This window comes from Anomaloglossus baeobatrachus, chromosome 1 (assembly GCF_048569485.1).
Source record: "Anomaloglossus baeobatrachus isolate aAnoBae1 chromosome 1, aAnoBae1.hap1, whole genome shotgun sequence".
In the NCBI taxonomy this organism is placed as follows: Eukaryota; Metazoa; Chordata; class Amphibia; order Anura; family Aromobatidae; genus Anomaloglossus; species Anomaloglossus baeobatrachus.
In genome coordinates this window covers 847,111,065-847,133,091 of record NC_134353.1, presented here as the reverse complement: position 1 = coordinate 847,133,091, position 22,027 = coordinate 847,111,065, and the positions used below count along the sequence as shown (strand labels likewise).

At 48.6% G+C, this 22,027-nt stretch overlaps 1 protein-coding gene across 2 annotated transcripts in view; it reads left to right on the top strand.

Moving 5' to 3' along the window:
* TNPO1 (transportin 1) overlaps window positions 1-22,027 on the top strand; it is a 163,996-nt gene that overhangs the window by 134,316 nt on the left and 7,653 nt on the right. For both annotated transcript variants that reach the window (XM_075325207.1, XM_075325216.1), the window contains exon 19: window positions 3,829-3,924. In XM_075325207.1, coding sequence (XP_075181322.1) covers window positions 3,829-3,924 — 96 coding nt within the window. The remainder of the gene's footprint in view (window positions 1-3,828; window positions 3,925-22,027) is intronic.

Below are 22,027 nucleotides of genomic sequence, written 5' to 3'. Positions count from 1 at the left end.
AAAAAGCCTAAAAGTTCAAATGATCCTCCCCCCATTTGCCCCATTGAAAACGAAAGCGTAAAAAAAAAAAAAAAAAAATATGCACACTTGGTACCGCTGTGTTCAGAAATACCCGATCTATAAAAATATAAAATTGAATCTGATCGGGGAACTGCGTAGCCACAAAAAAATTCCAGACTCCAAAATTACAATTTTTTTTTTTTTTTGGCCGAAACAAATTTTGCGCAAAATGTAATAACAGGCAATCAAAACGTAGCATCTGCGCAATAATGGTACCATTAAAGACACGCCAGCTCAAGACACAAAAAATAAGCTGTCACTGAGACTGGGCTATAGAGCCCGAAAAATGAGAACGCTATGGGTTTCGGAAAATGGCGCAAAAAGTGTGCCACTTTTTTTGGACAAGCTTGTGATATTTTTATTTATTTTTTTTATACACCCCGTGGTAAAAGTAAACATATTCATGTTTGGTGTCTACGAACTTGTACCGATCTTAGGCACTACACAGACTCATCAGTTTTACCATATAGTGAACACAGTTAATAAAATATCCTAAAAACAATTGTGTGATCTCGCTTTTTTTTTTTTTATATACAATTTTTCCACACTTGGAATTTTTTTGCAGTTTTTCAGTACACTATATGCTAGAACTCATGGTTTTGTTTAAAATACAACTCGTCCTGCAAAAAAACAAGCCCTCATATGGCAAGATTGACAGAAAAATGAAATAGTTTATGGATCTTGGAAAAAGGAGAGAAAAAAACCCAGAAAATCGCCTGGGGGTGAAGGGATTAAAGAAATAATGTACCAATCGTCCCACCCCCTTTTTTCCCGATTGTAAATAATAAAGTTTTTTTTTTTTTCTTGAACAGTTCGGTCTATACAAAATCAGCTTGATCAATAAACTGCATAATGAGAAAAAACAATCAATATACCTGAATTGCAGTTTCTCACAATACTGAAATTCATTTATTTATTTTTATTTTTTTAAAAGCCCATCCTGACTTTTTGGAGGGAGTTTTAACAAACCTCAGCGCAGTTCTCAGTAGAAAACTGTATGTGAACCTGCTCTAATCAGCTTTAAAATGTGATTCTGCTTTTATTTCACTTATTTATATGGAGATTTTACACAATATCCAAAAAAAAGCAGAACACTAATTTAAACATTTCCTACAAATACTTAGAGAACTTGTCACCAGATTTGGCAACTATAAGCTGCAGCCACCACCAGTGGGCTCTTTTATATACAGTATTCTAGAATGCTCTATATAAGAGCCCAGGCCGCTCTGTAGAATGTAAAAGGAGCATTTTGGATACTCATCGTAAAATCTTTCTCGGAGTCTTCATTGGGGGGCACAGTCATGGTTCCTGTGTCCCCCAATGAAGTAAGAAAGTCACTTTTATTATACTCTCCTATGGCGTGGTCCAGTCCGATGGATGTCGCAGCTCTCCAATCTGTCGCCTCTTCTGTACTGTGATCGCTGACCTCCTTCTACTCAGCCCAGTATAGATTACATGTCCTACGTCATCCTCACAGGCTAGCATATTGGTCCTACACAGGTGCCCTTTGATCTGCCCTGCTGAGGGCAGATCAAAGTACTGTAATGCGCACCACAATACTTTGATCTGCCCTGCTCAAGGCAGATTAAAGTGCACCTGCACGGGACCTCAATGCCGGCCTGCGTGGATGACGTAGGACGCGTCATCCATACTCTGCTGGGAAGGAGGAGGACGGCAATCGCAGCAAAGAAAAAGTGCTGGACTGGAGAGCAGCGATACCCATTGGACCAGACCACCCCAAATGAGAGTATAATAAGAGGAGGTGCCGGTATCAAAGAACTGAGACATCCATCCATCCAGTCTGCACCGCACCTTACGTGGGTATTATCAAGTGATTTTTGTTATACACAGTGGCCTGGGTTCTTATATACAGTATTCTGCAATGCTGTATACAGTGCCTACAAGTAGTCTTCAACCCCCTGCAGATTTAGCAGGTTTGATAAGATGCAAATAAGTTAGAGCCTGCAAACTTCAAACAAGAGCAGGATTTATTAACAGATGCATAAATCTTACAAACCAACAAGTTATGTTGCTCAGTTAAATTTTCAACATAAGTGTGGGTCAATTATTATTCAACCCCTAGGTTTAATATTTTGTTGAATAACCCTTGTTTGCAATTACAGCTAATAATCGTCTTTTATAAGACCTGATCAGGCCGGCACAGGTCTCTGGAGTTATCTTGGCCCACTCCATGCAGTTCTTCTCCAAGTTATCTAGGTTCTTTGGGTGTCTCATTTGGACTTTGATCTTGAGCTCCTTCCACAAGTTTTCAATTGGGTTAAGGTCATGAGACTGACTAGGCCACTGCAACACCTTGATTTTTTCCCTCTTGAACCAGGCCTTGGTTTTCTTGGCTGTGTGCTTTGGGTCGTTGTCTTGTTGGAAGATGAAATGACGACCCATTTTAAGATCCTTGATGGAGGAGCGGAGGTTCTTGGCCAAAATCTCCAGGTAGGCCGTGCTATCCATCTTCCCATGGATGCGGACCAGATGGCCAGGCCCCTTGGCTGAGAAACAGCCCCACAGCATGATGCTGCCACCACCATGCTTGACTGTAGGGATAGTATTCTTGGGGTCGTATGCAGTGCCATCCAGTCTCCAAACGTCACGTGTGTGGTTGGCACCAAAGATCTCGATCTTGGTCTCATCAGACCAGAGAACCTTGAACCAGTCTGTCTCAGAGTCCTCCAAGTGATCATGAGCAAACTGTAGACGAGCCTTGACATGACGCTTTGAAAGTAAAGGTACCTTACGGGCTCGTTTGGTTTCAGTCAATACCATAAGTAACGTAATCCACCGCAATGGTCTCTGTTCCAATGTCCCCACTGCCATGAGATCTTCCCGGAGCTCCTTCCTTGTTGTCCTTGGGTTAGCCTTGACACTTCGGACAAGCCTGGCCTCGGCACGGGTGGAAACTTTCAAAGGCTGTCCAGGCCGTGGAAGGCTAACAGTAGTTCCATAAGCCTTCCACTTCCGGATGATGCTCCCAACAGTGGAGACAGGTAGGCCCAACTCCTTGGAAAGGGTTTTGTACCCCTTGCCAGCCTTGTGACCCTCCACGATCTTGTCTCTGATGGCCTTGGAATGCTCCTTTGTCTTTCCCATGTTGACCAAGTATGAGTGCTGTTCACAAGTTTAGGGAGGGTCTTAATTAGTCAGAAAAGGCTGGAAAAAGAGATAATTAATCCAAACATGTGAAGCTCATTGTTCTTTGTGCCTGAAATACTTCTTAATACTTTAAGGGAACCAAACAGAATTCTGGTGGTTTGCGGGGTTGAATAATAAATGACCCTCTGAATAAACTTTTCACAATTTAAAAAAAAAAAAAAAAAAATTCTTTTTGCTGCAGTGCATTTCACACTTCCAGGCTGATCTACAGTCCAAATGTCACAATGCCAAGTTAATTCCGAATGTGTAAACCTGCTAAATCTGCAGGGGGTTGAATACTACTTGTAGGCACTGTGTAAGAGTCCACTGGTGGTGGCAGCAGCTTATAGTCACCAAATCTGGTGATAGGTTCCCTTTAACATCCAAGATGGAATCTATGGTGCTGAGGAGTGAAGGCCTGGGCTCGGCCTTTTTGTTAATTCCTGAGGATTTAACTGCTGCGTAGTTTCTGGAAGATTTGGCTCTAGTTCACTGCTCGGTTTATTAGGGCGTACATGGGATAACTACCATAATGGTAATCTTACATAATGTGTATTATTGTGCGCTGTGTAATCTTCTGAATATAAGCTCTGTCCTTGTTTTCTTTTTCTCTTTTTTTAGGAGCCGAAATGCAGCCTTATATTTCATTGGTTTTGCACCAACTTGTAGAAATCATTAACAGGCCCAACACACCAAAGACTCTCTTAGAAAATACAGGTACCGCTCGCCAGGTGTTTGCAGGCGCAGGCTTGGGTTCATTTGTCTTTTGGACTGAGCTGATGTAATTTGTTTGCCATCCGATTTGTAGTCTTGACTCATCCATTTTATTATTTTAGCATCTTTTTCCCTTTCTTATTAATATAATCGGAGTGTGTTTTTCATTTTTCTTGATCTGCGCGCTGGAAACAAACTTATTAGGCCAGTAGTGAACACACAATCACTAATGAAAGGCACATGTAGAAGGTTTTTTTTTTTTCTGCCAAAATTGAAGGCACATTTTGAAAATCCTATAATTCAGTTATGGAAGCATAATCTGGTATAATTCAAAGATGGTGTAGATTTAATTTTTTTTTTTAACCCTTATGTGAAAAAGTTGCGCTTTTATACCAGTACCAAGAACAAATACTACAGGGTTTATATATTAATGTATTTTAATTTTCTTTAGTTTTTGTATTTTCTTTTGTATATGTTGAATGTGATGTACTTTTTGACTAAAAGTTCATTGTGGGGCATAAAAAGTGTCCAGTAAATGTAGTCCTCCTTTATCATACAAGTATGACATGACCTACCTTCTGCCGGCAGTTCCTATGGAGTTTGTATTAAAACAGAGGGGTTAAATTCAATAAGGTGAATATATTGCCACACAATCTATATCTGTCCTTCCCATGGATGGTCTGCAGTGCAGTTTATCGCTATTCATTTAAAGTGTAAACCATTTTAATTTTTTTTTTATCATACCTTCAGAAACTTTGTAATTCCTCCTATCAGAGAAATCGATCTTTGTCCTCCTGGACTGATCCTTCATTCTCAGTACATGTGTAAAATCTGTGTTCAGTGAAGGCAGACATTCCTATTACTGAGATGGGAGATGGCAGTTGGTGCTTCTAAAATTCTATGGAGGAGCTGGAGGGCGACACATTCTGCTGCACGTTCTCCTGAATTTAAAGTTTTACATAGGACTTTAAAGGCACCAACTGTCCTCTCCTATCTCACAAACGCCTCCTTCACACGTGTTTCCAGTACTTCTCATATCCGTTTTATTTTCAGATAACACACATACCCTTGAAGTTATGGTGCTCTTCATATGTTGGCAAATGGACCACGTGTCTGTGCAAAATGAGACGTTTTTTCCAGTATCACGGATGACAAGGGCCAATACAAATCTGAGTCTGTGAAACATGCCTACAGCACATGGATGGCATCTGTGTAGAATTTGCGTGCTGTTGTGCGTCTTTAGCATTGCAAAGTATAGGAAAAATTCAATAATTTATTTAGTTAACAATCCAACCGTGAAAAATACTGATGGTAATAACAGACACATGGATGTCACACTGGTGATGCACTGATCCAAAACACGATTACACAGTTACCATTTTCTTTGTCGCTCCATTGGGAGACCCAGACAATTGGGTGTATAGCTTCTGCCTCCGGAGGCCACACAAAGTATTACACTTTAAAAAGTGTAACCCCTCCCCTCTGCCTATACACCCTCCCGTGCATCACTGGCTCCTCAGTTTTATGCTTTGTGTGGAAGGAGGCACACATTCAAGCAGCTGCTGACTTTATCGGTTGGAAGAAAAGAGGGCCCCCACAGGGCCCCCGGCATGCTCCCTTCTCACCCCACTAAGTCGGCGGTGCTGTTAAGGTTGAGGTACCCATTGCGGGTACAGAGGCTGGAGCCACATGCCGTTTTCCTTCACCATCCCTTAGAGGCTCTGGGAGAAGTGGGATCCTAACCGGTCATCCATTCACTGGGACCGGGCTCCCTCCGCAGCCCCTGTGCGAATCTGCCGGACAGGAGACTTTGTATCATCAGGGACAGGGCCCTGCATCTAAAGGTACTCTGTGTCCCCATGGGGACGGTGCATGGAGCGCTTGTTTCACAGACGCTGCAGCTGCTGCTGGTTTTGTGACAACCGGGACTTCCGCGCCGACCGCGCCTGTTTGTCGGCCGCGGTATAAAATTTAGTCCCGGCTTCATTGCGGCCTAGTACCATAACTCCCGCCCCCGGGCCTGCCAGTCAGGGGTAAGGGCGGGACGGTCGACCTGACGTCGGCAGTGAGGGCTGGAGCATACTTTAGGTTTCTCCCCCCCCCCCCCCCCTCACTGATCACTGTGGGGCACCAGATTCCCGCACTTTACTAGTCGCCGCCCACGGCTCCCTCCTCCCCTGAGAGCTCCGGCAGCCATTTTTACACACATTCTGCCGGTGGAGGATTTCAGGAACGAGCTCTGCAGCTATGGGAGACCTAAGGCAGGGAATCTGGTGGACACACACCGCTTTGGGCGGTCGGTAAGCCACACCGGTCATCCGGTGCTGGTCCCCCTAGGGTGCCGAAGTGTATGTATATGTGTATATGTATATATGTGTATGTGTGTATATATATGTATGTATGTATGTATGTATGTATGTATATATGTATAATTTTCTCTGTTCGGCCGGGTTGTTTTGCTTTTGGCTATATACCCTCAGTGATCACTTTCCTAGGAGACAACAGCATGTCGTCCACAAGGAGCAAGGGCGCTAAGGCAAAGGGTTATTTTGCAACCTGTGCCTCTTGTGCGGCTATGTTACCTGCAGGTTCCACCTACCCTCACTGTGAGCAATGCTCGACCCCTGTTGCACTTGCTCAGCCGGAGCCTCGGGCACTAGTGGGACCCTCGGCTCAGGCAGACCCTCCTGCTTCCCCTGTCCAGGCGGCAGGGACAGAGTTTGCAGTTTTTGCTGAGAAACTCTGAGTCGCTTTCACAATCCATGGCTCAGTCTATGGACAAATGGTCTGCCAAGCTACTAGAAGCCTTGCAGTCCAGACCGGTCCTTACACAGGCCCTGGGCCCTGTTGGATCTTCACCTCCAGGCCCCTCTCGGTCTGCGCCGCAGCGTGCTCCCGGGGTGGCCCCTAGGTCTCACGTGGAGGACTCCGGCACGGACCACAGTCCCAGACCGGCTAAGCGGGCTCGCTGGGAATCTTCCCCGACTTCCTCACGCTGCTCGGGGTCTCAGCTTGAGGACTCTCTAGAGGATGAGGCGGATGTCGCAGCTCAGGGCTCTGACCCTGACGTTGCTCTCAATCTTGATACACCTGAAGGGGACGCCTTAGTAAATGACCTTATAGCGTCCATCAACCAGGTGCTAGATCTTTCTCCCCCAACTCCACCTATAGAGGAGTCGGCTTCGCAGCAGGAGAAACGCCAGTTTAGGTTTCCCAAACGTACACGGAGTGCGTTTTTTGATCACTCTAACTTCAGAGATGCTGTCCAGAAGCACAGAGCATTTCCGGACAAGCGCTTTACTAAGCGCCTTAATGACACACGTTACCCCTTCCCCTCTGACGTAGTTAAGGGTTGGGCTCAATGTCCCAAGGTGGATCCTCCAGTCTCTAGACTGGCGGCTAGATCTGTAGTATCAGTTGCAGATGGCTCATCGCTCAAGGATGCCACTGACAGGCAGATAGAGCTCCTGGTGAAAGCCATCTATGAAACCACAGGCGCGTCTTTTGCCCCGGCCTTTGCAGCCGTGTGGGCACTCCAGGCTATCTCAGCTTGTCTGTCTGAGATTAATGCGGTCACACGTACCTCTGCTCCGCAAGTTGCGTCTTTGACTTCTCAGGCGTCGGCTTTTTCGTCCTACGCCATGAACGCCGTCCTGGACTCTGCTAGCCTACAGCGGTAGCATCCGCTAATTCGGTGGCAGTCCGCAGGGCCATGTGGCTACGCGAATGGAAGGCAGACTCTGCTTCCAAGAAGTTCTTAACCGGGTTGCCGTTTTCTGGCGACCGATTGTTTGGCGAACGATTGGATGAAATTATTAAGGAATCCAAGGGAAAGGACTCGTCCTTACCCCAGTCCAAGCCGAAGAGACCTCAGCAACGGAAAATACAACCGAGGTTTCGGTCCTTTCGGCCCTCAGCCAAGTCCCAATCCTCCTCGTCCAACAGGCCAGAGAAGGGCCAGAGGAACTCTTATGCGTGGCGGTCCAAGTCAGCCCCCAAAAAGACCGCCGGAGGCACTGCCTCCAAGACGGCCTCCTCATGACTTTCGGCCTCCCCGAACCGCATCCTCGGTCGGTGGCAGGCTCTCCCGCTTTTGCGACGCCTGGTGGCCACATGTCCAAGACCGATGGGTGAGAGACATTCTGTCTCACGGTTACAGGATAGAGTTCAGCTCTCGTCCTCCGACTCGTTTCTTCAGAACATCTCCGCCCCCATCTCGGGCCGGCACACTTTTTCAGGCTGTGGGCGTCCTGAAGTCAGAAGGAGTTGTGATCCCCGTTCCCCCTCAGGAGCATGGTCACGGCTTCTACTCCAACTTGTTCGTGGTGCCAAAGAAGGACGGATCATTCCGTCCCGTTCTGGACCTCAAACTGCTCAACAGGCATGTGAGCAGCAGAAGGTTTCGGATGGAATCTCTCCGCTCGGTCATCGCTTCGATGTCACAAGGAGACTTCCTAGCATCAATCGACATCAAGGATGATTATCTCCATGTGCCGATCGCACCCGAGCATCAACGCTTCCTGCGTTTCGCCATCGGGGACGAACACCTTCAGTTCGTGGCACTGCCTTTCGGCCTGGCGACAGCCCCACGGGTCTTCAGACAGGGGTGCAATCTCTTCTTCGGGGCCAGTCACACCCCTTGAGGCGCCTCATGCACTTCCTGGGGAAGATGGTGGCAGCAATGGAGGCAGTCCCCTTCGCGCAGTTTCATCTGCGCCCACTCCAATGGGACATTCTCCGCAAATGGGACAGGAGGTCGACGTCCCTCGACAGGAACGTCTCTGTCCCTTGCAGCCAAAACCTCTCTTCAGTGGTGGCTTCTTCCCACTTCTCTATTGCAGGGAAAATCCTTCCTGCCCCCATCCTGGGCTGTGGTCAGGACGGACGCGAGTCTGTCAGGGTGGGGAGCGGTTTTTTCTCCACCACAGGGCTCAGGGAACCTGGACTCCGATAGAGTCCTCCCTTCAGATCAATGTTCTGGAGATCAGGGCAGTGTATCTAGCCCTAAAGGCGTTCCATCGGTGGCTGGAGGGCAGGCAGATCCGCATACAGTCGGACAACGCCACGGCGGTCGCGTACATCAACCACCAGGGCGGCACGCGTAGCCGTCAAGCCTTCCAGGAAGTCCGACGGATTCTGCTGTGGGCAGAGGCCACAGCCTCCACCATCTCCGCAGTTCACATCCCGGGCGTAGAAAACTGGGAAGCAGACTTTCTCAGTCGTCAGGGCATGGATGCGGGGGAATGGTCTCTTCACCCAGACGTGTTTCGAGAGATCTGTCGCCGCTGGGGAACGCCGGACGTCGATCTGATGGCGTCACGGCACAACAACAAAGTCCCGGCATTCATGGCCCGCTCTCAAGATCACAGAGCTCTGGCGGCGGACGCATTAGTTCAGGATTGGTCGCAGTTTCGACTGCCCTATGTATTTCCTCCTCTGGCGATGCTGCCCAGAGTACTGCGCAAGATCAGGTCCGACTGTCGTCGCGCCTTTCTCGTCGCCCCAGATTGGCCGAGGCGGTCGTGGTACCCGGATCTGTGGCATCTCACGGTGGATCAACCGTGGGCGCTCCCAGACCGCCCAGACTTGCTGTCTCAAGGGCCGTTTTTCCATCTGAATTCTGCGGCCCTCAACCTGACTGTGTGGCCATTGAGTCCTGGCTCCTAGCGTCCTCAGGGTTATCTCAGGATGTCATTGCCACTATGAGACAGGCCAGGAAACCAACGTCCGCCAAGATCTATCACAGGTCTTGGAGGATCTTCTTATCCTGGTGCTCTGATAAGGGTTTTTCTCCCTGGCCCTTTGCCTTACCCTCTTTTCTTTCATTCCTTCAATCCGGAATGGACAAGGGTTTGTCTCTCGGCTCTCTCAAGGGCCAAGTATCGGCGCTATCCGTATTTTTTCAAAAGCGTCTAGCCAGGCTTCCGCAGGTCCGCACGTTCCTGCAGGGAGTTTGCCACATAGTCCCACCTTACAAGCGTCCGCTGGAACCCTGGGATCTTAACAGGGTGCTAACGGCTCTTCAGAAACCACCTTTCGAGCCGCTGCGGGATGTCTCTTTATCACGTCTTTCGCAGAAGGTGGCATTTCTAGTGGCAGTTACATCGCTCCGTAGAGTGTCGGAGCTGGCAGCGCTGTCATGCAAAGCCCCCTTCCTGGTTTTTCACCAGGATAAGGTGGTTCTGCGTCCGGTCCCGGAATTTCTCCCTAAGGTGGTATCCCCTTTTCATCTCAATCAGGATTTCTTCGTCGCTCTATTGGGAGACCCAGACGATTGGGTGTATAGCACTGCCTCCGGAGGCCACACAAAGGAATTACACTAAAAAGTGTAAGGCCCCTCCCCTTCTGGCTATACACCCCCAGTGGGATCACTGGCTCACCAGTTTTCTGCTTTGTGCGAAGGAGGTCAGACATCCACGCATAGCTCCACTGTTTGTAGTCAGCAGTAGCTGCTGGCTATATCGGATGGAAGAAAAGAGGGCCCATATGGGGCCCCCAGCATGCTCCCTTCTCACCCGCGGTGGTGCTTGTAAGGTTGAGGTACCTATTGCTGGTACAGAGGCTGGAGCCCACATGCTGTTTTCCTTCCACATCCCCTGGAGGGCTCTGTGGAAGTGGGATCTTGCCGGCCCCCAAGCCCTGGGGCCGGGCTCCATCCACAGACCCATAGAACCTGCTGGATTTGGAGCGGGAGTGCCGTTCAGGGACAAGGCCCTACAACTTTCAGGTACTCTGTGTCCCCGGCAGGCACGGACACTCTCAGGCTTGCTGAGCGTTATAGTGCGCCGGGGACAGTAGCGCTGTGCGCCGGGGTTAGGTCACTGCAGCTTTGCTGAGTGACGTTTCATGTTGGGAACTACTGCGCCGACCGCTCCTGGAGCGGCGGCGCAGCTGCGACTTGTAGTGCGCCGGGGACTTTGCGCCGACCGCGCTTTTACGGCGGCGGCGCTTCTAACTTTAGCCCCCGGCTTCTGCGGCCTAGTGCCGCTTCGTTCCCGCCCCCACCCTGTCAATCAGGGTAGGGGAGAGACGCTGCTCAATTAACAGCGCCGAGGGCTGGAGCTTTATTTACATGCTCCAGCCCTCTCACTAGGCACAGGGGGAAGCAGACTTCCCGCTCTTCGTCGGTGTACGCCCAGGGCCCGCCCCCCCTCTCCACAAGGACGCCGGCAGCCATTACACATGCGGTCTGGCTGGGGAAAGGCAGCAGGCTCTGGGAGACCCAGACTAGAGGGATTTCTGGCGTCCACACACCGCTCCTAAGCGGGCGGTAAGCAGCACAGTAGTGCTGGCCCCTCTAGTGCCTCAGTGTTATATTAGTGTACTTTTTTCTTGGTACCATATATATATATATATTTATATAGTGCACTGTAAGGTCGCTTCTTGGCTGGACACCCTGTACTGCTCTGAGGAGGCAGCAACATGTCATCCGCAAAACGCAAGGGTGCCAAGGCACAGGCTGTGTACACTGTTTGTACTGCATGTGGGGCTAATCTACCAGCAGGCTCCAACGACTCTCATTGTGTGCAATGTTCAGTCCCAGTGGCACTTCGTCAGCCAGAGCCTATTGTGGTGGTAGCCCAGGCAGAGGCGCCTGTGAACCCTGCCCCGGTGACGGGGACAGACTTTGCAGTTTTTGCTGATAAAATGTCTGTGACTATGGCAAAAATCCTGGAGACCTTGCAGTCCAGGCCAGTTGCTCAGACCATGGACACTGCTGTGTCTATGCTCTCCGGTCCCCCTCAGTTGGAACTAATCCGTACTTCAGGGGGGTCTCAAGCATCACAGGCTGAAGTCTCTGACTCAGATGACAGTCCCAGGCAGCCTAAGCGAGCTCGCTGGGAAAGACCCTCCACGTCTTCACACTGTTCAGGGTCTCAGCGACAAGAGTCTCTCTGTGATGAGACTGAGGACGGTGACCAGGATTCTAATCCTGAGGCCCCTCTCAATCTGGATGCCCCTGATGGTGACGCCATGGTTAATGACCTTATATCGGCAATTAATAGGCTGTTGGATATTTCTCCCCCAGCCCCTTCTGCAGCTGCACAGCAGGAGAAGTTCCATTTCCTATATCCCAAGCGTAAATTAAGTGCTTTTTTGGACCACTCTGACTTCAGAGAATCGATCCAGAAACACGACGCTCATCCAGACAAGCGTTTCTCTAAACGTTCTAAGGATACCCGTTATCCTTTTCCCTCTGAGGTGGCCAAACGCTGGACCCAGTGTCCAAAGGTGGATCCCCCAATTTCCAAGCTTGCGGCTAGATCCATAGTCGCAGTAGAGGATGGCGCTTCACTTAAAGATGCCAACGACAGACAGATGGACCTTTGGTTGAAATCTGTCTATGAATCTATCGGCGCGTCGTTTGCTCCAGCATTCGCGGCCGTGTGGGCACTCCAAGCTATTTCAGCTGGTTTAGCACAGGTGGATGCTTTCATACATCCAGCAGTGCCGCAAGTGGCGTCCCTAACTTCGCAAATGTCTGCGTTTGCGACCTATGCTATCAATGCTGTCCTAGAATCTACGAGCCGTACCGCTATGGCGTCCGCCAATTCTGTGGTTTTGCGCAGAGCCTTGTGGTTAAAGGTCTGGAAAGCAGATGCTGGTTCCAAAAAATGCTTAACCAGCTTGCCATTATCTAGAGACAGACTGTTTGGTGAGCCATTGGCTGAAATCATAAAACAGTCCAAGGGTAAGGACTCTTCCTTACCACAGCCCAGAGCAAGTAAACCTCAACAGAAAAAGTGGCAGTCGAGGTTTCGGTCCTTTCGAGGCTCGGGCAAGGCCCAATTCTCCTCGTCCAAAAGGACTCAAAGAACAAGGGAGCTCAGATTCCTGGCGGGCTCACTCACGCCCCAGGAAAACAAATGGAGGAACCGCTTCCAAAGCGGCTACCTCATGACTTTCGGCCTCCTCCCTCCGCATCCTCAGTCGGTGGCAGGCTCTCCCGCTTTTGCGACATTTGGCTGTCACAGGTCAAAGACCGGTGGGTAACAGACATTCTGTCTCGCGGGTACAGAATCGAGTTCAGTTCTCGGCCTCCACTTCGGTTCTTCAGAACCTCCCCACACCCCAACCGAGCAGATGCCCTGCTGCAGGCGGTGGACTCTCTAAGAGCAGAAGGAGTCGTGATCCCTGTCCCCCCTCACGAACGGGGGCGAGGATTTTACTCCAATCTCTTTGTGGTTCCAAAAAAGGACGGCTCCTTCCGTCCTGTTCTGGACCTAAAACAGCTCAACAAGCATGTGAACACCAGGCGGTTCCGGATGGAATCCCTCCGCTCAGTCATTGCCTCAATGTCTCAAGGAGATTTCCTAGCATCAATAGACATCAAAGATGCTTATCTCCACGTGCCGATTGCTACAGAGCACCAATGCTTTCTACGCTTCGTGATAGGAGACGACCATCTTCAGTTCGTAGCTCTGCCATTTGGTCTGGCGACAGCCCCTCGGGTGTTCACCAAGATCATGGCGGCAGTGGTAGCAGTCTTGCACTCTCACGGACACTCTGTGATCCCTTACTTGGACGATCTACTGGTCAAGGCACCCTCTCAAGAGGCATGCCAACTCAGCCTGAATGTTGCACTGGAGACTCTCCAGGCGTTCGGGTGGATCATCAACTTCCCAAAGTCAAATCTGTCACCGACCCAATCACTAACGTATCTTGGCATGGAGTTTCATACTCTCTCAGCGATAGTGAAGCTTCCGCTGGACAAGCAGCGGTCTCTACAGACTGGGGTGCAGGCTCTCCTTCAAAGTCAGCCGCACTCCTTAAGACGCCTCATGCACTTCCTCGGGAAGATGGTGGCGGCAATAGAGGCGGTTCCGTTTGCGCAGTTTCATCTGCGTCCACTTCAATGGGACATTCTCCGCCAATGGGACGGGAAGTCAACATCCCTGGACAGGAAAGTCTCCCTTTCCCAGACGGCCAAAGACTCTCTGCAGTGGTGGCTTCTTCCCACCTCATTATCACAGGGAAGATCCTTCCTACCACCGTCTTGGGCGGTGGTCACGACAGATGCGAGTCTGTCAGGGTGGGGAGCAGTCTTTCTCCACCACAGGGCTCAGGGTACGTGGTCTCAGCAGGAGTCCACCCTTCAGATCAATGTTCTGGAAATCAGAGCAGTGTATCTTGCCCTACTAGCCTTCCAGCAGTGGCTGGAAGGAAGGCAGATCCGAATTCAGTCGGACAACTCCACAGCGGTGGCATACATCAACCACCAAGGGGGGACACGCAGTCGGCAAGCCTTCCAGGAAGTCCGGCGGATTCTGATGTGGGTGGAAGCCACAGTCTCCACCATATCCGCGGTTCACATCCCCGGCGTAGAAAACTGGGAAGCAGACTTCCTCAGTCGCCAGGGCATGGACGCAGGGGAATGGTCCCTTCACCCAGACGTGTTTCAGGAAATCTGTCGCCGCTGGGGGGTGCCGGACGTCGACCTAATGGCGTCACGGCACAACAACAAGGTCCCAACCTTCATGGCACGGTCTCGCGATCAAAGAGCGCTGGCGGCAGACGCCCTAGTGCAAGATTGGTCGCAGTTCCGGCTCCCTTATGTGTTTCCACCTCTGGCACTCTTGCCCAGAGTGCTACGCAAGATCAGATCCGATTGCAGCCGCGTCATACTTGTCGCCCCAGACTGGCCGAGGAGGGCGTGGTATCCGGATCTGTGGCAGCTCACGGTCGGCCAACCGTGGGCACTCCCACACCGACCAGACTTACTGTCCCAAGGGCCGTTTTTCCATCGGAATTCTGCGGCCCTGAACCTGACTGTGTGGCCATTGAGTCCTGGATCCTAACGTCTTCAGGATTGTCCCAAGGTGTCGTTGCCACCATGAGACAGGCTAGGAAGCCCACGTCCGCTAAGATCTACCACAGAACGTGGAGGATATTTTTATCCTGGTGCTCTGCTCAGGGAGTGTCTCCCTGGCCATTTGCATTGCCTACCTTTCTTTCTTTCCTGCAATCTGGGTTAGAAAAAGGTTTGTCGCTCGGCTCCCTTAAAGGTCAGGTCTCGGCGCTATCCGTCTTTTTTCAGAGGCGTTTGGCACGCCTTCCTAAGGTGCGCACGTTCCTACAGGGGGTTTGCCATATCGTACCCCCGTACAAGCGGCCGTTAGATCCATGGGATCTGAACAGGGTACTAGTTGCCCTCCAGAAGCCGCCCTTCGAGCCTCTGAAGGAGGTTTCACTTTCTAGACTATCACAGAAAGTGGCTTTTCTGGTAGCGATCACATCTCTTCGGAGAGTGTCTGAGCTGGCAGCACTATCATCCAAGGCTCCCTTCCTGGTCTTCCACCAGGACAAGGTTGTGCTGCGTCCTATTCAGGAGTTTCTCCCGAAGGTGGTATCCTCTTTTCATCTTAATCAGGATATCTCTCTGCCTTCGTTTTGTCCTCATGCAGTTCATCGGTATGAGAAGGATTTACATTTGTTAGATCTGGTGAGAGCACTCAGAATCTACATTTCCCGCACGGCGCCCTTGCGCCGTTCGGATGCACTCTTTGTCCTTGTCGCTGGTAAGCGCAAAGGGTCGCAGGCTTCTAAAGCCACCCTGGCTCGATGGATCAAAGAACCAATTCTTGAAGCCTACCGTTCTGCTGGGCTTCCGGTTCCATCAGGGCTGAAGGCCCATTCTACCAGAGCCGTGGGTGCATCCTGGGCATTACGACACCAGGCTACGGCTCAACAGGTGTGCCAGGCAGCTACCTGGTCGAGTCTGCACACTTTCACCAAACATTATCAGGTGCATACCTATGCTTCGGCGGACGCCAGCCTGGGTAGAAGAGTCCTGCAGGCGGCAGTTGCCTCCCCGTAGGGGAGGGCTGTCTTGCAGCTCTAACATGAGGTATTTCTTTACCCACCCAGGGACAGCTTTTGGACGTCCCAATCGTCTGGGTCTCCCAATAGAGCGACGAAGAAGGGAATTTTGTTACTTACCGTAAATTCCTTTTCTTCTAGCTCTTATTGGGAGACCCAGCACCCGCCCTGTTGTCCTTCGGGATTGTTGGTTTGTTTGCGGGTACACATGTTGTTCATGTTGAACGGTTTTCAGTTCTCCGATGTTACTCGGAGAGAATTTGTTTAAACCAGTTATTGGCTTTCCTCCTTCTTGCTTTTGCACTAAAACTGGTGAGCCAGTGATCCCACTGGGGGTGTATAGCCAGAAGGGGAGGGGCCTTACACTTTTTAGTGTAATTGCTTTGTGTGGCCTCCGGAGGCAGTGCTATACACCCAATCGTCTGGGTCTCCCAATAAGAGCTAGAAGAAAAGGAATTTACGGTAAGTAACAAAATTCCCTTCATCTCCTTACCTTCATTTTGCCCTCATCCAGTTCACCAATGTGAAAAGGATTTGCACTCATTAGATCTGGTGAGAGCTCTCCGGCTCTACGTGTCTCGCACGGCGCCCCTGCGCCGTTCAGATGCGCTCTTTGTCCTTGTCGCTGGCCAGCGTAAGGGTTCGCAGGCTTCCAAGTCAACCTTGGCTCGGTGGATCAAGGAACCGATTCTTGAAGCCTACCGTTCTTCTGAGCTTCCGCTTCCTTTGGGGCTGAAAGCCCATTCTACCAGAGCCGTGGGTGCGTCCTGGGCATTGCGGCACCGGGCTACGGCTCAGCAGGTGTGTCAGGCAGCTACCTGGTCTAGTCTGCACACTTTCACGAAACACTATCAGGTGCATACCTATGCTTCGGCAGACGCCAGTCTAGGTAGGCGAGTCCTTCAGACGGCGGTTGCCCACCTGTAAGAGGGGGTCGCTTTCGGCTCTTGTTATTGAGGTATTCTTTTACCCACCCAGGGACTGCTTTTGGACGTCCCAATTGTCTGGGTCTCCCAATGGAGCGACAAAGAAGGGAATTTTGTTTACTTACCGTAAATTCCTTTTCTTCTAGCTCCTATTGGGAGACCCAGCACCCGCCCCTGTTCCCTTCGGGCTGGTTGTTCTTTTGTGTACACATGTTGTTCATGTTGAATTGTTCTTTTGGTTCATGGTTTTCAGTTCTCCGAACATCTTTCGGATTGAATTTACCTTAGACCAATTTATAAGTTTCCTCCTTCCTGCTTTTGCACCAAAACTGAGGAGCCCGTGATGCACGGGAGGGTGTATAGGCAGAGGGGAGGGGTTACACTTTTTAAAGTGTAATACTTTGTGTGGCCTCCGGAGGCAGAAGCTATACACCCAATTGTCTGGGTCTCCCAATAGGAGCTAGAAGAAAAGGAATTTACGGTAAGTAAACAAAATTCCCTTTTCATGTATGTATTTAAAGGGAACCTGTTGCAAGGAAACAAAAATCGGTTAACCTGGAAATTAATAGCATTCTGGACCTGCCCCGCGCCTACACATTAAACCCCGCTACAGGGAGGAAATTAACTATAATCCTTACTGCAGCATTCCCATTTCAGTCATGGGGGTGGCATGAGATCAGCAGCTGAAACTGCCCCCCTCGGTGACTGACAGCTGCTCTGCATTAGATCCAGCTGTAAGAGGGTGCAGTTACAGCCGCCGCTCACCATACAGAGCGGTGACTGAACCAGTGTCAGTGCCAACCTCATGACTGAAACCCAAACGTTACTGGAACATTTAAAGGGAACCGCTCACCAGATTTGGCGACTATAAGCTGCGGGCATCACCAGTGGGCTCTTATATATAGCGTTTTAGAATACTGTATATAAGAGCCCACGCCTCTGTGTAGAGTGTAAAAATTACTTTATAATACTTGCCTAAGGTGCGGTGCAGACTGGTCAGACGGGTGTCTCCGTTCTCCTGAACCAGCACCTCCTCTTTCGGCCATCTTTGTCCTCATTCTTCTGAAGCCTGGGTGCATGTCTCGTCCTACGTCATGCACACTAGCCGGCATTGAGGTCCTGCGCAGGCGCACTGTGATCTGCCCTGAGTAGGTCAGATCAAAGTATTGTAGTGCACCTGCGCAGCACCTAAAGGCCAGCTACTGCGGATGACATAGGACGAGTCGTGCACCCAGGATTCAGAAAAAGGAAGACAAGCATGGCTGAAAGAGGAGCTGCCACTACAGGAGAACGTAGACACTCATCCGACCAGTCTGCATCACACCTTAGGTAAGTATAAAGTGATTTTTACATTCTACACAGCGGCCTGGGCTCTTATATACAGCATTCTAGAATACCGTATATAAGAGCCCACTGGTGGTGGCTGCAGCTTATAGTCACCAAATCTGGTGACAGGTTACCTTTAAAGTTTAATTTCCTCCCAGCAGCAGGGTTCAATGGGCAGGCGCCGGGTGGGTTTAGAATGCTATTAATTTGCTGCTTAACCCCATATCTGCAGGTCACTACGTTAGCATTTTTCCACGTGACAAGTTCTCTTTAAACACTGATGTCTGAATAAGGCCTAATGGGGAAGGTCTGTTTTTTTTTTTTTTGTGGTTTTTTTTTTTTTTTTTTTTTTGAGAACAGATTTTACCCATTAACTGAGTGAATTATCAATCCAGAAGTTAAAGTAAGTATCTCTGCAATAAGATACATTACAAAGATTTCATTTTCATGGGTACTATTGAAATGTATATTGTTTAAACTATAGTTATGGACATCTTCAGAGGCTTTTTTTTTTTCCTAACTTTTTGGCACATAAAATAAATATTTTTTTTGCATTTGGGTTTCGTGAAACATTTTGCAGTACAGCTTTAATTGTAAGGCTGTGTGCACATGTTACTTTTTTGCCACGTTTTTAGTTGCACATTTTCACATCTGCACAGAAATCCTTAAGCCAGCAGATCTGAGAATCCAGAATTGTAGAGCACACGTTCAGGATTTTTTTTCATGCGGATCTGGTTGCAGAAGAAAAATCTGCAGCATGTCAATTTCTGCATTTTTGGCTCCGTTTTCACCAATGAAAGCAATGGAAAATGTATTAAAAAAAACCACGGCAAATTGCAGCTAAAACACAGATTTGAATCCAGAATGCATCATGTGCACATAGCCGAAGGCTTTTTCATGCACTTTTGTCTGCTGCCAAATTGAGTGTGTTTTAAAATTCATCGGTGATCTAGTGCTGACAGTTTTAGGCTTTTACTGAGCGCCTCTCTGATGATTTATGACCACAACCATCATCAAAGGAGAGCTGAACTTGTGATCACAAAGCGGCTGCGAGAAGCTGTCGGACTACAGTCTCATGATGATCTTTTGGTGAGTTTTTGATGTTGCAGAATTTCTGCACCTATTATGTAAATGAGGTCACCTGGGGGGGGTTTGGATTTTTGACTGCGTTTTTTTTTTCTTTTTTTTTTTTTTTTGTCTATTTCATGTGTGAAATAAAGCTGCTTTATTTTTATACTTCCTGATATCTGGCTTTCACAAAATTATGATGTGTGGATTGCGTTTTTGATAGTTTGTGCATCGGAAACACGTGACTTCTTAACTTGCAGATTTTCTGCATCTAATGCGAGTTTGAGAAATATCTGCACATAAAACTCGGCGTACCCACAAAATAAATTGACAAGTGGCAGATTTAAAACTCTCCACAGGTCCGTTTATACCGAGCTAAAAAGCCCAGTGGGCAGGAGATTTCTATAATCCGATCTACTTTGTTGGAACTGTGACACTGCGCATATGACTCAGTGAAAATACGGAGTGTTAAATTCTGCGTGGGCACACAGCCTAAAAGACTGAGATTTAATCACTGTCAGAACAAGCTCACTGCTGGATTTCATTAATTGGCTCCGAAAGCAAATTGTGCAAAATTTCTAATGAAACCCAATTGCATTTTAGCCAAAAATACATGCATTTAAGTTGGGGAAATAAATGTCCCTAAGATTGAAATTTTTTTTTTTTTATAATATATGTCTATTCCATTTTATAATCCTGGACAGCCCCCATGCCCCATCTCCCAATGTCCACTGACGAGCTGCTGCCGGAGGGGTCTGGCAGAGAATCGCTCTCCACTCCCCGGTATGATCACTTGGTGAAGCCGAAGCAGCATAGGGCAGTCAGAGAGGGGGTTGTCTGCCAAATATGCGATTAACAGACAGTAGGACACAGCTGTGCCCACGCATTTTAGATAATTTGCAGTAACTGGCTGGTTCTGACAATTTTACATTATGTATATGAACCGTGTTTCGGAGGGCCGTTCTCATGCGGTGTACTCTCCAAATATATATGAACTGCCGCCATAAGGAACCTCTTCATTGAGCAAAATCCTGAATTCTACATTTTTTCCGCTGTGTAAGGAAAGGTCCCACACTGAGCTTTTACACTGGAAGCACATCCCTTGCTTTAAATGCATGCTGTCATTAGACTGTTCACAAATGCCTGTTCAATGGGAATGTTGCATAGTTTGTCACCTGGACATAGGTTTTGTTTTATTCTGCTTCTATACAAATCTGCTGACTTCTAGTATCTGTTTAGTTTGCTTACAGACTTTTTTATACAATTCCTCCGACATCTTCCTCCTCCCATTTCTTTTGTCTCTGGCATTAACCATCTGTCTCTGTATGAGAGAACACATCTAAAGCACAAAGTGCCCTCCTATCCTGCCTGTTATACTGCGGTTACAGGTCCTGGAGACTCCACCATCATATCCACATATGTCTATTGTCCTTTAAAGATTCAAGTCAACAATATGCAGACAATATCTGTCACCTTAAATGGGAATTTTACAATTCTTTCATCCCTCCCCTCCTAAGATATGTTGCGTCCATTGCAATTTTTACACATTTATTCTGATGTCATGGACACATACAAACACCGCGCTCATGTAAGATGAATCTGAGGTGTCTGCAGAGAACGGCTTCCTAACTACCGTAAAAGCTTTTTGCTGCATAATTCCGAATTACTTTCTTACGGTTAATGGCAACGCTATTTTTGCAAAATTATGCGGCCACTAACAATACCAAGCCATTTGTAATAACGCAGCAGGAAGACACTGGAACATTTGAGAACCGACTGGTCCGCAGATACCTGCTCGCAAAGTGCTGTGTGTGACCCCAGCCATGAGGTTTGCCCGGTATATTGCTGATCTATTTTCCCTTTTTTGATGTGTGCTTTGTTTTTGCTCTAAAAGTTTGTATTGCAAGAGGAGCGAGAAAGGAAACACTTCAGTCTTCCCCCTTTTCAAATCTTGTTTTTGGCTAAGGGAAATCAACTTGGGTAGACGGACCTTACCACTGAGCTGGAAGAATGGATACCTTTTTATAGCAAATAAACAATAGTCAGATCTTATTGCATTATCACTTGTATAACTGCTGTTCTGAAAATGGTTTTCTTGGCAACCGTACATTTCAAGGCCAGATTTATTAAAAATGATTTACTGTGACATCATAAGGGGTTCATGCCTATAGCAGGACCATGTGGAGAGGGCCTATATAAAGGCATATGGTGTTAAAGGGAACCTGTCAGGTTCAATATGCATCCAGAACCACGAGCAGTTCTGGGTGCATATTGCTAATCCCTGCCTAACCGTCCCTGTATCTAGTAGCATAGATAAATATCTTTTTATCGTATGCTAATAAGCGAGGGCACTAGTCCCCTGGATGTTAGTTCCTCTGTCTAATCTGCCCCATTAGCATGTTAGTGCGCCCCTGTGGGTGTGCTAACACGCTAATGAACGTGCAGCGTCAGGGGATGATCTCACTCACCTCTCCCATCACCACCCGACGCTGGATTTCAGCTCGGTGCGCATGACCCTGGAGTTTGGGTCATGTGCACTACTTCAGTTTGAAGCCAGGTCGTGTACATCCGGCTTCATAGTGCACATGACTGGAACTCTGGGGTCATGCGCACCGAGCCGAAATCCAGTGTCTGGCGGTGATCACAGCCGAAGAGGTGAGTGAGATCATCCTCTGAGGCTGCACATTCTTTAGCATGTTAGCAAACCCACAGGGGCGTAGTAACATGCTAATGGAGCTGACTAGCCAGGGGAACTAACGCCCAGGGGACTAGACCCCATGCTCATTAGGATACGGTATAAGATCTTTAGAAATACTTTTTCTAAAGATCTCTTTATCTATGCTAGAGTATACAGGGATTAGCAATATACACCCAGAACTGCTTGTGTTTCTGGGTGCATATTGGACCTGACAGGTTCCCTTTAAAGGTCCATATAGATTGGCCAACTTTTGTTGATTGCCATTTAT